Source organism: Pseudophryne corroboree, chromosome 11 (assembly GCF_028390025.1).
Source record: "Pseudophryne corroboree isolate aPseCor3 chromosome 11, aPseCor3.hap2, whole genome shotgun sequence".
NCBI lineage: Eukaryota > Metazoa > Chordata > Amphibia > Anura > Myobatrachidae > Pseudophryne > Pseudophryne corroboree.
The window spans coordinates 342,842,349-342,857,630 of NC_086454.1; the positions used below are offsets into that span (position 1 = coordinate 342,842,349).

General features: G+C 49.6%; 1 protein-coding gene across 1 annotated transcript in view; it reads right to left on the reverse strand.

Moving 5' to 3' along the window:
* Positions 1-15,282, reverse strand: part of UTP4 (UTP4 small subunit processome component) — a 45,013-nt gene that overhangs the window by 1,707 nt on the left and 28,024 nt on the right. Inside the window, exons 11-15 of the mRNA XM_063945919.1 lie at positions 7,339-7,461; positions 7,058-7,214; positions 1,080-1,186; positions 888-983; positions 613-798 (exon numbers count right to left, since the gene is read on the reverse strand). Coding sequence (XP_063801989.1) covers positions 613-798; positions 888-983; positions 1,080-1,186; positions 7,058-7,214; positions 7,339-7,461 — 669 coding nt within the window. The remainder of the gene's footprint in view (positions 1-612; positions 799-887; positions 984-1,079; positions 1,187-7,057; positions 7,215-7,338; positions 7,462-15,282) is intronic.

Genomic DNA, 15,282 nt, shown 5'->3' on the forward strand with positions numbered 1-15,282 from the left:
CTGGACTCCCATTATGAACGGAATGCGAATGACATGGTATAGTTTATATCCACAGTCGATCTTACTGCCCCGCTCTTCGGACTGCGAGAACAGCCATTAATCATATTGGTACTTATATTTTGTTATATTATATTGGTACTTAACCCATGCTAGGTGCAGAAGATTGGCTGAAGTTCTAGCACAGTGATGGCTAACTTTGACACTCCAGCTGTTGTTGAACTACACATCCCAGCATGCCCTGCGTCAGTTTTAGCATGGCCAAATAGCAAAACTGTAGCAGGGCATGCTGGGATGTGTAGTTCAACAACAGCTGGAGTGTCAAGGTTAGCCATCACTGTTCTAGCACATCAGAACAACAAGTCACCCTGGCTACACACCCACGTAATGGTTCACTTACGTGTGATCACATTGTTACTGTTGTTTAGCGTCCGCAGATAAACGGCTGAGACTCGTACATCCATGAATCGCGTGTACGTTTGCCAAGATGCATATGCGGTATGCATACCCCCGCCCCACCCCCCGCTACACGCAGCATTGCGCAAGACCCCTAATCAGGTCCACAGGACAGTATGTAAACCCGCGCATTAACCTCACAGCAATTCTGCCACTTACTAGAGACTTATCCAGGACACAGAACATGTAGTTGTCGTGCATCAGAATGTCCCCAGGCCTTGAGGGGTTAAATGTGATGCCAGTGATGGGCGTGTCTCTCTCCTGCCAATCGCGATGGAGACCATGTTGCAGGACCCTCCGGCTCCAGTCAGTGTACTGTTTCTGAGTGATGCTGAATTCCAGCACCTGAGGGGGCGAGACACCGGGTGACACCAATGAGACGCAGGACTTGTGGTATATGGGTGCAGCATGACCCACGCCCGAGGCGCACTCACCTGCTGGTCTGCATGAGCCATCACCAGGTTATTAGTGGATGGGTGGATACTGATCGCTGTAGGAGGAGAGGTATACTGAGGCACCGAGCACCTGAACTGCAAGGAGCAGAAATGAGATACATCTAAATGCAGAATGAGAGGCTGAAACGTTTCAGTGTTACACAACGACATCACTTAACATTCACTCCCTACCTTTCTCTCCTTCACGTTATAGATATCGATCTGTGAGCTGGGACATGCCGCCGCCAGCAGGGAGCCATCCGCACTCGCCGCCAAGAGGTGAACCGGATCCGGAGAAGCTGCCGACACAATTACTCAACAGTCAACGGACTCTTCTTCACTAACACAACGGGGTAATTATCTGGTGCGGTTACTCCTCAATCCCCTCTGACATGCCGCATCTAACCCCCCTACACTCACACACACTGACAGCAACCAGTCCCAATACACTCACACACACTGACAGCAACCAGTCCCCTACACTCATCCGCACTGACAGCAGCCAGTCCCCATATCACCATCCACACTGACAGCAGCCAGTCCTCCTATCATCCACACTGACAGCAGCCAGTCCTCCTATCACCATCCACACTGACAGCAGCCAGTCCCCCTATCATCCAAACTGACAGCAGCCAGTCCTCCTATCACCATCCACACTGACAGCAGCCAGTCATCCTATCACCATCCACACCGACAGCAGCCAGTCCCCCTATCATCCACACTGACAGCAGCCAGTCCTCCTATCACCATCCACACTGACAGCAGCCAGTCCTCCTATCACCATCCACACTGACAGCAGCCAGTCCCCCTATCATCCACACTGACAGCAGCCAGTCCCCCTATCACCATCCGCACTGACAGCAGCCAGTCCTCCTATCATCATCCACACTGACAGCAGCCAGTCCTCCTATCATCATCCACACTGACAGCATAGAAACATAGAATTTGTCGGCAGATAAGAACCACTTGGCCCATCTAGTCTGCCCCCTTTTTTTTTTTTTATATTATTTTTATCTCTAACCTTATTTGATCCTTATTTCTTTGTAAGGATATCCTTATGTCTATCCCATGCATGTTTAAATTGCTCTACTGTCTTAGCCTCTACCACCTCTGATGGGAGGCTATTCCACTTGTCCACTACCCTTTCTGTGAAATAATTTTTCCGCAAATTTCTCCTGAACCTCCCCCCCTCCAGTCTCAGTGCATGTCCTCGTGTCCTATTGCTTCTCTTCATTTGGAGAATGTTTCCCTCCTGGACTTTGTTAAAACCCTTGATATATTTGAAAGTTTCTATCATGTCCCCCCTTTCCCTTCTCTGCTCCAAACTATACATATTGAGATTTCTTAGTCTTTCTGGGTATGTTTTGTGATGCAGGCCATGCACCATTTTAGTTGCCCTTCTTTGTACAGTTTCTAATGTATTAATATCCTTTTGAAGATATGGCCTCCAGAACTGAATACAGTATTCTAGATGAGGCCATACCAATGACCTATACAGTGGCATTATTACTTCTTTCTTTCTGCTGCTGATTCCTCTCCCAATGCAGCCAAGCATCTGACTAGCCTTCCTCATTGCCTTGTTACATTGCTTACCTGCCTTGAAGTCATCTGAAATAGTGACTCCTAGATCCCTTTCCTCCTCAGTAGTTTCCAGTATAGTGCCATTAATACTGTATTTAGCTTTAGGATTTTTGAGACCCAAGTGCATGATTTTGCATTTTTTGGCATTAAACTGTAATTGCCAGACTCTTGACCATTCCTCTAGTCTACCTAGATCCTCAATCATTTGTTTTACCCCACCTGGTGTGTCTACCCTGTTGCATACCTTTGTGTCATCTGCAAAAAGGCATACTTTCCCTTTAATGCCATTTGCAATGTCACCAATAAAGATATTAAAAAGCACTGGTCCAAGTACAGACCCCTGGGGTACTCCACTGGTAACATTTCCCTCCTGTGAATGCACTCCATTTACCACAACTCTCTGTTTTCTATCCTTCAACCAAGATCTTATCCATTCAATAATCCTAATATCCAATCCGAAACTTTCAAGTTTATTTAGCAGTCTGCGATGTGGAACAGTGTCAAAAGCCTTACTAAAGTCAAGATAAGCTATATCCATGGCTCCACCTTTATCCATCACTTTAGTCACACAATCAAAAAAGTCAATAAGATTTGTTTGACATGATCTCCCCCCAGTGAATCCATGCTGTTTGGGATCCAGTAAATTGCCGGATTTGAGATAATCTACAACTCTTTCTTTTAAGAGTGTTTCCAGCAGCCAGTCCCCCTATCACCATCCACACCGACAGCAGCCAGTCCTCCTATCATCATCCACACCGACAGCAGCCAGTCCCCCTACACTCATCCACACTGACAGCAGCCAGTCCCCCTACACTCATCCACACTGACAGCAGCCAGTCCCCCTACACTCATCCACACTGACAGCAGCCAGTCCCCCTATCACCATCCACACCGACAGCAGCCAGTCCCCCTACACTCATCCACACTGACAGCAGCCAGTCCCCCTACACTCATCCACACTAACAGCAGCCAGTCCCCCTACACTCATCCACACTGACAGCAGCCAGTCCCCCTACACTCATCCACACTGACAGCAGCCAGTCCCCCTATCATCATCCACACTGACAGCAGCCAGTCCCCCTATCATCATCCACACTGACAGCAGCCAGTCCCCCTATCATCATCCACACTGACAGCAGCCAGTCCCCATATCATCATCCACACTGACAGCAGCCAGTCCTCCTATCATCATCCACACTGACAGCAGCCAGTCCTCCTATCATCCACACTGACAGCAGCCAGTCCTCCCATCACCATCCACACTGACAGCAGCCAGTCCCCCTATCATCCACACTGACAGCAGCCAGTCCCCCTATCATCCACACTGACAGCAGCCAGTCCCCCTATCACCATCCACACTGACAGCAGCCAGTCCTCCTATCATCATCCACACCGACAGCAGCCAGTCCTCCTATCATCATCCACACCGACAGCAGCCAGTCCCCCCATCATCATCCACACTGACAGCAGCCAGTCCCCCTATCATCATCCACACTGACAGCAGCCAGTCCCCCTATCACCATCCACACTGACAGCAGCCAGTCCTCCTATCATCATCCACACTGACAGCAGCCAGTCCCCCTACACTCATCCACACTGACATCAGCCAGTCCCCCTATCACCATCCACACCGACAGCAGCCAGTCCTCCTATCATCATCCGCACCGACAGCAGCCAGTCCTCCTATCACCATCCACACCGACAGCAGCCAGTCCTCCTATCACCATCCACACTGACAGCAGCCAGTCCTCCTATCATCATCCACACTGACAGCAGCCAGTCCTCCTATCATCATCCACACTGACAGCAGCCAGTCCTCCTATCATCATCCACACTGACAGCAGCCAGTCCTCCTATCATCATCCACACTGACAGCAGCCAGTCCTCCTATCATCATCCACACTGACAGCAGCCAGTCCTCCTATCATCCACACTGACAGCAGCCAGTCCCCCTATCATCATCCACACTGACAGCAGCCAGTCCCCCTATCACCATCCACACTGACAGCAGCCAGTCCCCCTATCACCATCCACACTGACAGCAGCCAGTCCCCCTATCACCATCCACACTGACAGCAGCCAGTCCTCCTACACTCATCCACACTGACAGCAGCCAGTCCCCCTATCATCCACACTGACAGCAGCCAGTCCCCCTATCATCATCCACACTGACAGCAGCCAGTCCCCCTATCACCATCCACACTGACAGCAGCCAGTCCCCCTATCACCATCCACACTGACAGCAGCCAGTCCCCCTATCACCATCCACACTGACAGCAGCCAGTCCTCCTACACTCATCCACACTGACAGCAGCCAGTCCCCCTATCATCCACACTGACAGCAGCCAGTCCCCCTATCATCATCCACACTGACAGCAGCCAGTCCTCCTATCACCATCCACACTGACAGCAGCCAGTCCTCCTATCATCATCCACACTGACAGCAGCCAGTCCTCCTATCATCATCCACACTGACAGCAGCCAGTCCTCCTATCATCATCCACACTGACAGCAGCCAGTCCTCCTATCATCATCCACACTGACAGCAGCCAGTCCTCCTATCATCATCCACACTGACAGCAGCCATCCCCCTATCATCATCCACACTGACAGCAGCCAGTCCCCCTATCACCATCCACACTGACAGCAGCCAGTCCTCCTATCATCATCCACACTGACAGCAGCCAGTCCTCCTATCATCATCCACACTGACAGCAGCCAGTCCTCCTATCATCATCCACACTGACAGCAGCCAGTCCCCCTATCATCATCCACACTGACAGCAGCCAGTCCCCATATCATCATCCACACTGACAGCAGCCAGTCCTCCTATCATCCACACTGACAGCAGCCAGTCCTCCCATCACCATCCACACTGACAGCAGCCAGTCCCCCTATCATCCACACTGACAGCAGCCAGTCCCCCTATCATCCACACTGACAGCAGCCAGTTCCCCTATCACCATCCACACTGACAGCAGCCAGTCCTCCTATCATCATCCACACCGACAGCAGCCAGTCCTCCTATCATCATCCACACCGACAGCAGCCAGTCCCCCCATCATCATCCACACTGACAGCAGCCAGTCCCCCTATCATCATCCACACTGACAGCAGCCAGTCCCCCTATCACCATCCACACTGACAGCAGCCAGTCCTCCTATCATCATCCACACTGACAGCAGCCAGTCCCCCTATCACCATCCACACTGACAGCAGCCAGTCCTCCTATCATCATCCACACTGACAGCAGCCAGTCCCCCTATCATCCACACTGACAGCAGCCAGTTCCCCTATCACCATCCACACTGACAGCAGCCAGTCCTCCTATCATCATCCACACCGACAGCAGCCAGTCCTCCTATCATCATCCACACCGACAGCAGCCAGTCCCCCCATCATCATCCACACTGACAGCAGCCAGTCCTCCTATCACCATCCACACCGACAGCAGCCAGTCCTCCTATCACCATCCACACTGACAGCAGCCAGTCCTCCTATCATCATCCACACTGACAGCAGCCAGTCCTCCTATCATCATCCACACTGACAGCAGCCAGTCCCCATATCATCATCCACACTGACAGCAGCCAGTCCTCCTATCATCATCCACACTGACAGCAGCCAGTCCTCCTATCATCCACACTGACAGCAGCCAGTCCTCCCATCACCATCCACACTGACAGCAGCCAGTCCCCCTATCATCCACACTGACAGCAGCCAGTCCCCCTATCACCATCCACACTGACAGCAGCCAGTCCTCCTATCATCATCCACACCGACAGCAGCCAGTCCTCCTATCATCATCCACACTGACAGCAGCCAGTCCCCCTATCATCCACACTGACAGCAGCCAGTCCTCCTATCATCATCCACACTGACAGCAGCCAGTCCCCCTATCACCATCCACACTGACAGCAGCCAGTCCTCCTATCATCATCCACACTGACAGCAACCAGTCCTACTATCATCATCCACACTGACAGCGGCCAGTCCTCCTATCATCATCCACACTGACAGCAGCCAGTCCCCCTATCACCATCCACACTGACAGCAGCCAGTCCTCCTATCACCATCCACACTGACAGCAGCCAGTCCCCCTATCACCATCCACACTGACAGCAGCCAGTCCTCCTATCATCATCCACACTGACAGCAGCCAGTCCCCCTATCATCATCCACACTGACAGCAGCCAGTCCTCCTATCATCATCCACACTGACAGCAGCCAGTCCCCCTATCATCATCCACACTGACAGCAGCCAGTCCCCCTATCATCCACACTGACAGCAGCCAGTCCTCCTATCATCATCCACACTGACAGCAGCCAGTCCTCCTATCATCATCCACACTGACAGCAGCCAGTCCTCCTATCATCCACACTGACAGCAGCCAGTCCCCCTATCACCATCCACACTGACAGCAGCCAGTCCCCCTATCACCATCCACACTGACAGCAGCCAGTCCCCCCAGTTCTCGGCAGCATCTCACCCCGGTGTGCCAGGTTAGTAGTTATGCCCAGCACTAGGCTCCCTAGTTAACATTCTCCACAGAACTTAGATTTTCTGCAGCCAGTAAAGCTTCCATTACCTGCAGGGGGTTGTAGGGTGTGACTGTGCTGCCAGCTGCCCTCCGTCAGGTCCAGCACGTGGACAGATGCCCCCTCTGACCCTACGTAGAGCCGCATGGAGTCAGGAGAGAAGAGAAGATGCAGAGCTGCGGTGGGTGGCTGCGGCACTTTTGGAACCTGTGGGGGGAGACAGATAAACGCATGAAATGAGAGGATGCCTCTGCGGATTATAGCACTAGCATAAGCCGCAGCCTAGATCTGCAATACTTTTCCTCTGCGAGCAGCTGCAGACAATACTCACCCGGCTGATGCTAATGTCATCATTATCGTATCGCAGCCCGTGCAGGAACAGACGGGAGGATGTGGCGTAAGAGACCCAGGAACCGCAGCGGGAGATGGCGCTGCACCGGATACTCTCGCTTCCCTATGGGAAGCGAATCAGTCAGTTGGCAGAATGGGCTGTGCACCATCAGATCACTTTCATATATCGCCCCAGTGCAACTCTTACTAAGCACACTGCTTTATCTGTCTAGTCTCTTTCTGTGCTTTACAACCATGTATTTATATCATCAGGCATATTTCCCCCCATGGATGCGATCGTTCTGTAGCATCGAGTTTTTATCCCGAACCAGACAATGAGAATGTGTTAATCACAAACCAATTTTAGAAAACCAGCTACGGATTATATACCAAAGTTTGGATTTATAATAATTAACACAGCTGGAGGTGTTCCTGCAATCAAAAACTAAGCATGCTTATAAATGTTTTGTTGGGAAAAACTAACAGAGAAAATAGATTGCTTTTTTGGAGCACTCTTTTAGATAGATTAAGTACTTAATTTGACATGATTACAATATTTTAAAACGTAACCTTTATTATATTTCAATAAAATAAATGAGGTAATTTCGTGACACTGTGATAAATAAATATGATTAAATATTGTCGGTCTTACGCTGTTAGGGTCTCCTGCCCTGTGCTGCCACGTCGTCATGGCAACCGGGAGACAAGTGCTAGCGGAGTAACCTGAGCGCAGCTGATACTCCGGTTCGGGTCTTTTGCTGTGCAGTGGTTACAGGCTCTGTGCACGGCAGGGGATCCGGTGCTGGTTTTTGTGCTCACAGTCTGTGAGGTCTGAGTGGGGCGTGGACAGCACCTGCTTTATAAACCCTCTTCTCAGGTTAAGCAGATGCTGCTGAATCTTTGTTGGTTAGTTAGTTCCTGAAAGTTAGCCAGTACTGTGTAGCTTTGTATTTGTTGTTGCTTACTGCAAATAGGCCTGGGGATTTGGTACTACACTCTGCCAATCCAGACCTAGCAGTAAGACTGGAGTCAGTCGTTTAACTTGCTGGGGTTCTTTTGCTACTCTGTGAATTTAGCAAGTTTGCGGCTGTATTCTCAGACTTGCCTGCCTAAATCCTTTCTCACTGTGCAAGGTGTTCAGGTGTCAGTTTAGTGGCAGTAAGCTGAACCTGTGCACTGCAAGTGAGGATTAGGATTGTGGAGACTCTCCTTGTGTCTATCATTCCATCTCTGACCAAGGAGTTTACTGCCACACCCGTTGGTAACCCTTTAGGGTTTTGCTGTTGCCCTTAGCAACAGCATTTCGGGTTCTCTACGTATTAAAACACAACATCTTGCTTTTTCCATCTGAGCATTCCTAATACTAGGGAGACACCCAGTTTCTTAGCCTCTGGGCTTCTCTGTTCACTTTGTGTTTATTTTGTTACCCTATCACCTTCTGTGTACGTAATGTCATATTCCCCAGTCTGTCTGTGAGTTCATTTGTTTTGCATCCCTATCCGTTCAGACACCGGTACATTCCTGCAGGCACTGGTGTGCATAACAGTTCAGACACCAATACATTCCTGCAGGCACTGGTGTGTATAACAGTTCAGACACCAGTACATTCCTGCAGGCACTGGTGTGCATAACATATTCAGCAGCCTAATACTCCTGTTGAAATTTTGTTGGAATATGGAGCATACCCCTCAAAATACGTTGCAACAGGTGGTCGATCAGGTGCAGGTCCTGACTCGACAATTTAATGATTTGTCCATTAAAATGCACACCTCCCAGGCCGCTGGCGGAGCTCCCGCAGCAGCAGCACCTTCAGGGGTTAAGGAGCCGAAAGTAAATCTCCCGGATCGTTTTTCTGGAGATCGCTCGCAGTTCTTTTGTTTCAAGGAGAGCTGCAAGCTATACTTCCGGCTTAGGCCTCAGTCTTCTGGGTCGGAGATTCAGCGGGTGGGCATAGTGATTTCCTTGCTACAAGGAGACCCACAGGTCTGGGCATATGGGTTGCAGCCTGACTGTCCGTCGCTTAAAAGTGTTGATGCTTTTTTTACGGCACTGGGCATGTTGTATGATGACCCTGACAAGACGGCCTCAGCCGAGGCTCAGATTTCGATCCTTAAGCAAGGGCGAAGGCCAGTTGAGGTTTACTGTACAGAGTTTCGGAGGTTGGCCCATGATACCCAGTGGAATGACCCAGCCCTGAGACACCAGTACCGAAGAGGTCTTTCTAACCAGATAAAAGACCAACTGGTACAATAACCCTTGCCTGATAGCTTGGATCAGCTCATGCAGTTATCCATCCGGGTGGATAGACGGCTGAGAGAGCGTAGGCTTGAAAGGGAGACCGAGGTTTCCTTCCTTCCCAAGGGAACCTCAGACTCTGAGGAATTTTCCGAGGAGCCTATGCAGATTGGGGCTACCCGCCTCTCCTCGCGTGAGAAGACGCGGAGGAGACAGCAGGGGTTGTGTTTGTACTGTGGGAATAAAGGTCATGTGGTAGTATCATGCCCAGAAAAGCCGGAAAACTTCAGGGCCTGAGGGTGATGGGAAATATCCTGTCAGGCCAGAAGTCAGAATTTCCCAAGAAGACTTTTATCATTCCGGTGACCTTGAAGATCCTCGGTCAAACTGTCAAGACTGAGGCCTTTGTGGACAGTGGGGCCGACGGGGTTTTTATGGACCGCCAATTCGCCCTGAAACACGTTCCCTTAGTACCCTTGGCATTGGAAATTGAGATTTGTGGGTTAAACGGGGAACCATTATCCCAAGGTAAAATTACCTCTTGCACTAGCCAGATTTCTTTGTTTATTGGAGCCACACACTCTGAAAAATTGTCCTTTTATGTGACTGTCTGTACTTTTGCCCCATTGGTCTTGGGGTTACCCTGGTTAAGGGCCCACAATCCTCAATTTGACTGGGTCTCTGGGGAGATTCTTAGTTGGGGTACTGATTGTTTCAGGAGTTGCTTGAGCCTTCCAGTCAGGCTCTCGCAGCTAAGTTTGCCAGGATTGCCAGGGTGTTATGCAGATTTTGCAGACGTGTTCTCCAAAAAAGTTGCAGAGGAACTACCTCCCCATCGCCCCTATGACTGTGCCATTGATTTGTTGCCGAATGCTAAGCTTCCCAAGAGCAGGTTGTACTCCCTGTCACGTCCTGAGACTCAGGCTATGGCAGAGTACATTCAGGAGAACTTGGCTAAGGGATTTATCAGACCTTCACAGTCTCCAGTTGGGTCGGGGTTCTTCTTCGTGGGTAAAAAGGACGGTTCGTTGCGACCCTGCATCGACTTCAGGGAATTGAACCGTATCACGATTAAAAACTCATACCCACTGCCTCTCATTTCGGTCTTGTTTGACCAGCTTCGTACTGCCACCATTTTTTCTAAGATTGACCTACGCGGGGCGTACAATCTAATCCGAATAAGAGAGGGGGATGAATGGAAGACTGCCTTTAATACCCACTCAGGGCATTATGAATATTTGGTGATGCCTTTTGGGCTCTGTAATGCCCCGGCAGTCTTCCAGGATTTCATGAATGATGTGCTCAGGGAATATTTGGATAGATTCTTAGTTGTATACTTAGATGACATCCTAATCTTCTCCCATTCCCTGGAGGAACATCGGAAGCATGTACGCTTAGTCCTCCAGAAACTCAGAGACCACCGGCTTGGGGCGAAGCTGGAGAAGTGCGAATTTGAAGTTCAGCAAATCGCATTTCTAGGATATATTATCTCCCCAGAAGGTTTCCAAATGGAGGGTTCCAAGGTACAGGCAGTCCTGGATTGGGTTCAGCCCACTAGTTTGAAGGCGCTTCAGCGTTTCCTGGGCTTTGCGAATTTTTATAGACGATTTATCGCTGGATTTTCGTCTATAGTGGCGCCCTTGGTGGCACTCACTAAGAAAGGGGCGGATGTTGCTCACTGGTCTTGTGAGGCTAAAGCGGCTTTTGCCCGTCTCAAAAGGGCATTTGTCTCGGCCTAGGTGCTGCGACACCCAGATCCAGAGCGTCCTTTTGTGGTGGAGGTGGATGCCTCTGAGATGGGTATTGGGGCAGTGCTCTCTCAGATGGGAGTGTCTGATAATCGCCTTCATCCCTGTGCTTACTTTTCCCGTAAATTTTCGCCTGCCGAGATGAATTATGACGTGGGTAACCGGGAATTGTTGGCTATTAAGGATGCACTCGAGGAGTGGAGACACTGGCTTGAGGGGGCTAAGTTTGTGGTCTCAATTCTCACCGACCATAAGAATCTGGCATATTTAGAGTCAGCGAAGCGTCTCAATGCCAGGCAGGCACGATGGGCTTTGTTTTTTGCTCGCTTTAATTTTTTGATAACATATCGCCCTGGGTCAAAAAACATCAAGGCTGATGCGCTCTCGCAGAGTTTTGCTCCAATCCAGGAGACCACCGAGGACCCGTTGCCCATTGTGTCCCCATCATGTATTAAAGTGGGCATTACCCAGGACCTCTTATCATTAGTCCTTAGAGCACAGGAGCAGGCTCCTCCAGACCTTCCGGTAGGTCTTTTGTTTGTGCCTCCTAGGTTAAGACAGCGAGTGTTCCTGGAATTCCATGCCAAGAAGTCGGCAGGTCACCCGGGTATTGCCAGAACTCGGGAGTTGCTATCTAGGGCGGTGTGGTGGCCCTCGGTGGCTAAAGATGTGGATCAGTGGATTCGGGCATGTGACATCTGTGCCCGAAATAAGACTCCTAGAGGGGTTCCTGTTGGCCCATTACATCCACTCTCTATTCCATCTAAGCCATGAACCCACATTTCAATGGATTTTGTGGTGGACTTGCCCAAATCCTCGGGGATGACAGCCATCTGGGTTGTCGTTGACAGGTTTTCGAAGATGGCGCACTTCGTTCCACTGGTTGGGCTGCCATCGGCCAGACGCCTGTCTGAATTATTTATGCTGCATGTTGTGCGTCTCCACGGGTTGCCACTTGATGTGGTCTCTGACCGCGGATCCCAGTTTGTGGCCAAATTCTGGAGGGCATTTTGTTCCGATCTCCAGATTTCTGTCAGCTTGTCGTAAGGCTACCATCCGCAGTCTAATGGGCAGACTGAAAGGGTGAAAAAGTCCTTGGAGCAGTTCCTCAGGTGTTATGTCTCCAAGTGTCAGACTGACTGGGTTGCTCATCTGTCCATGGCGGAGTTTGCCTATAACAACGCGGCTCACTCTGCTACAGGGATCTCTCCCTTCCTTTGTGTGTATGGGCATCATCCTAAGGCCAATTCTTTTGACCCCCTGGACTCCACGCCTGGTGGTTCCTCTGTGGTTTCGGTCCTTAGAGGTATTTGAAAGAAAGTGAAGAAAGCCCTTGTGTCTGTGTCATTAGTGACCAAAAGGGTTTTTGATAAGCGGAAAAGACCCTGCAGCTTCAAATTAGGAGACTTCGTCTGGTTGTCTACCAAGAATTTGAAGTTGAGACAGCCATCTCATAAGTTAGGCCCCCGGTTCATCGGCCCTTATAAGATCACCAGGGTTATCAATCCGGTGGCATTTCAGTTAGATCTGCCCCGTTCTTAGGGTATCAATAAAACATTTCATTGTTCCCTTTTAAAACGGGCAATTAGTAATCCTTCTTCCAGTGGAAGACCTTCCCCTCTTCTGATATGTGGACAGAGGGAGTTTGTTGTTGAAAGGATTCTTGACACCAAGATGGTTCGGGGTCGGCTGTCATTTTTGGTGCACTAGAAGGGGTATGGCCCGGAGGAGCGGTCGTGGGTGCGCAGTTGTGATCTTCATGCCCCCAGACTGATACGCTCTTTCTTCTCGCAGTTCCCCGATAAACCCGGTGGTAGGGGTTCTTTAACCCCTCGTCAGAGGGGGGGTACTGTTAGGGTCTCCTGCCCTGTGCTGCCACGTCGTCATGGCAACCGGGAGACAAGTGCTAGCGGAGTAACCTGAGCGCAGCTGATACTCCGGTTCGGGTCTTTTGCTGTGCAGTGGTTACAGGCTCTGTGCACGGCAGGGGATCCAGTGCTGGTTTTTGTGCTCACAGTCTGTGAGGTCTGAGTGGGGCGTGGACAGCACCTGCTTTATAAACCCTCTTCTCAGGTTAAGCAGATGCTGCTGAATCTTTGTTGGTTAGTTAGTTCCTGAAAGTTAGCCAGTACTGTGTAGCTTTGTATTTGTTGTTGCTTACTGCAAATAGGCCTGGGGATTTGGTACTACACTCTGCCAATCCAGACCTAGCAGTAAGACTGGAGTCAGTCGTTTAACTTGCTGGGGTTCTTTTGCTACTCTGTGAACTTAGCAAGTTTGCGGCTGTATTCTCAGACTTGCCTGCCTAAATCCTTTCTCACTGTGCAAGGTGTTCAGGTGTCAGTTTAGTGGCAGTAAACTGAACCTGTGCACTGCAAGTGAGGATTAGGATTGTGGAGACTCTCCTTGTGTCTATCATTCCATCTCTGACCAAGGAGTTTACTGCCACACCCGTTGGTAACCCTTTAGGGTTTTGCTGTTGCCCTTAGCAACAGCATTTCGGGTTCTCTACGTATTAAAACACAACATCTTGCTTTTTCCATCTGAGCATTCCTAATACTAGGGAGACACCCAGTTTCTTAGCCTCTGGGCTTCTCTGTTCACTTTGTGTTTATTTTGTTACCCTATCACCGTAAGTGTACGTAATGTCATATTCCCCAGTCTGTCTGTGAGTTCATTTGTTTTGCATCCCTATCCGTTCAGACACCGGTACATTCCTGCAGGCACTGGTGTGCATAACAGTTCAGACACCAGTACATTCCTGCAGGCACTGGTGTGCATAACATACGCAGACCTAACAAGGGGTTCAATACAGTATATGCACTGATTTAATCACATTTATTTATCACAGTGCCACGAAATTACCCCATTTATTTTATTGAAAAATAAAGGTTACGTTTTAAAATATTGTAATCATGTCAAATTAAGTACTTAATCTATGTAAAAGAGTGCTCCAAAAAAGCAATCTATTTTCTCTGTTGGTCTTTCCCAACAAAACATTTGTAAGGATGTGATAGTTCTGTCACGCTCTCTGCACTGGACACAGCGTTATCCAGACAGCAGTTTTTTCTCATTTCTTACAGTTCTGGAAATAAACCGCACTACAAGGATGAAAAGCACAGAAAACAATATGGAAAGTGAAAACAATTATTATCTCTTATTTATATGACATCCCATAGTATCTGTAGTACGGTACAGAGAAAATGACAAAAACCATATAAGTAATTAAATAGATATTACAGAAGAGGGGGAGTTCAATCAATGAGATTTCTACACATCCGAGTCAGAGACAGCTAATGACAAACCCAATGTACTGGGATGAGCAGACAGTAAGAGCCACTGAGTGGGGACACACTGGAGATCACATTAATTTGTGGCGAGAACCAAAAGGCTTCCCATGAGAGCATTTAACAAGGCTGTTATTAACACGGGACAAATATGTCCTTAAACTCAGTCATCGAGACCCAGCCAGCTCACATGTCCCAGGTCACCCAGCAGGAGCACAGGTGTACTCATTACTCACCGATACATTTCCCAGGTCACCCAGCAGAAGCACAGGTGTACTCATTACTCACTGATACATTTCCCAGGTCACCCAGCAGGAGCACAGGTGTACTCATTACTCACTGACACATTTCCCAGGTCACCCAGCAGGTGCACAGGTGTACTCATTACTCACTGATACATTTCCCAGGTCACCCAGCAGGTGCACAGGTGTACTCATTACTCACTGATACATTTCCCAGGTCACCCAGCAGGAGCACAGGTGTACTCATTACTCACTGACACATTTCCCAGGTCACCCAGCAGGTGCACAGGTGTACTCATTACTCACTGACACATTTCCCAGGTCATCCAGCAGGTGCACAGATTACTCACTGACACATTTCCCAGGTCACCCAGTATGTGCACAGGTGTACTCATTACTCACGGACACATGTCCCAGGTCATCCAGCAGGAGC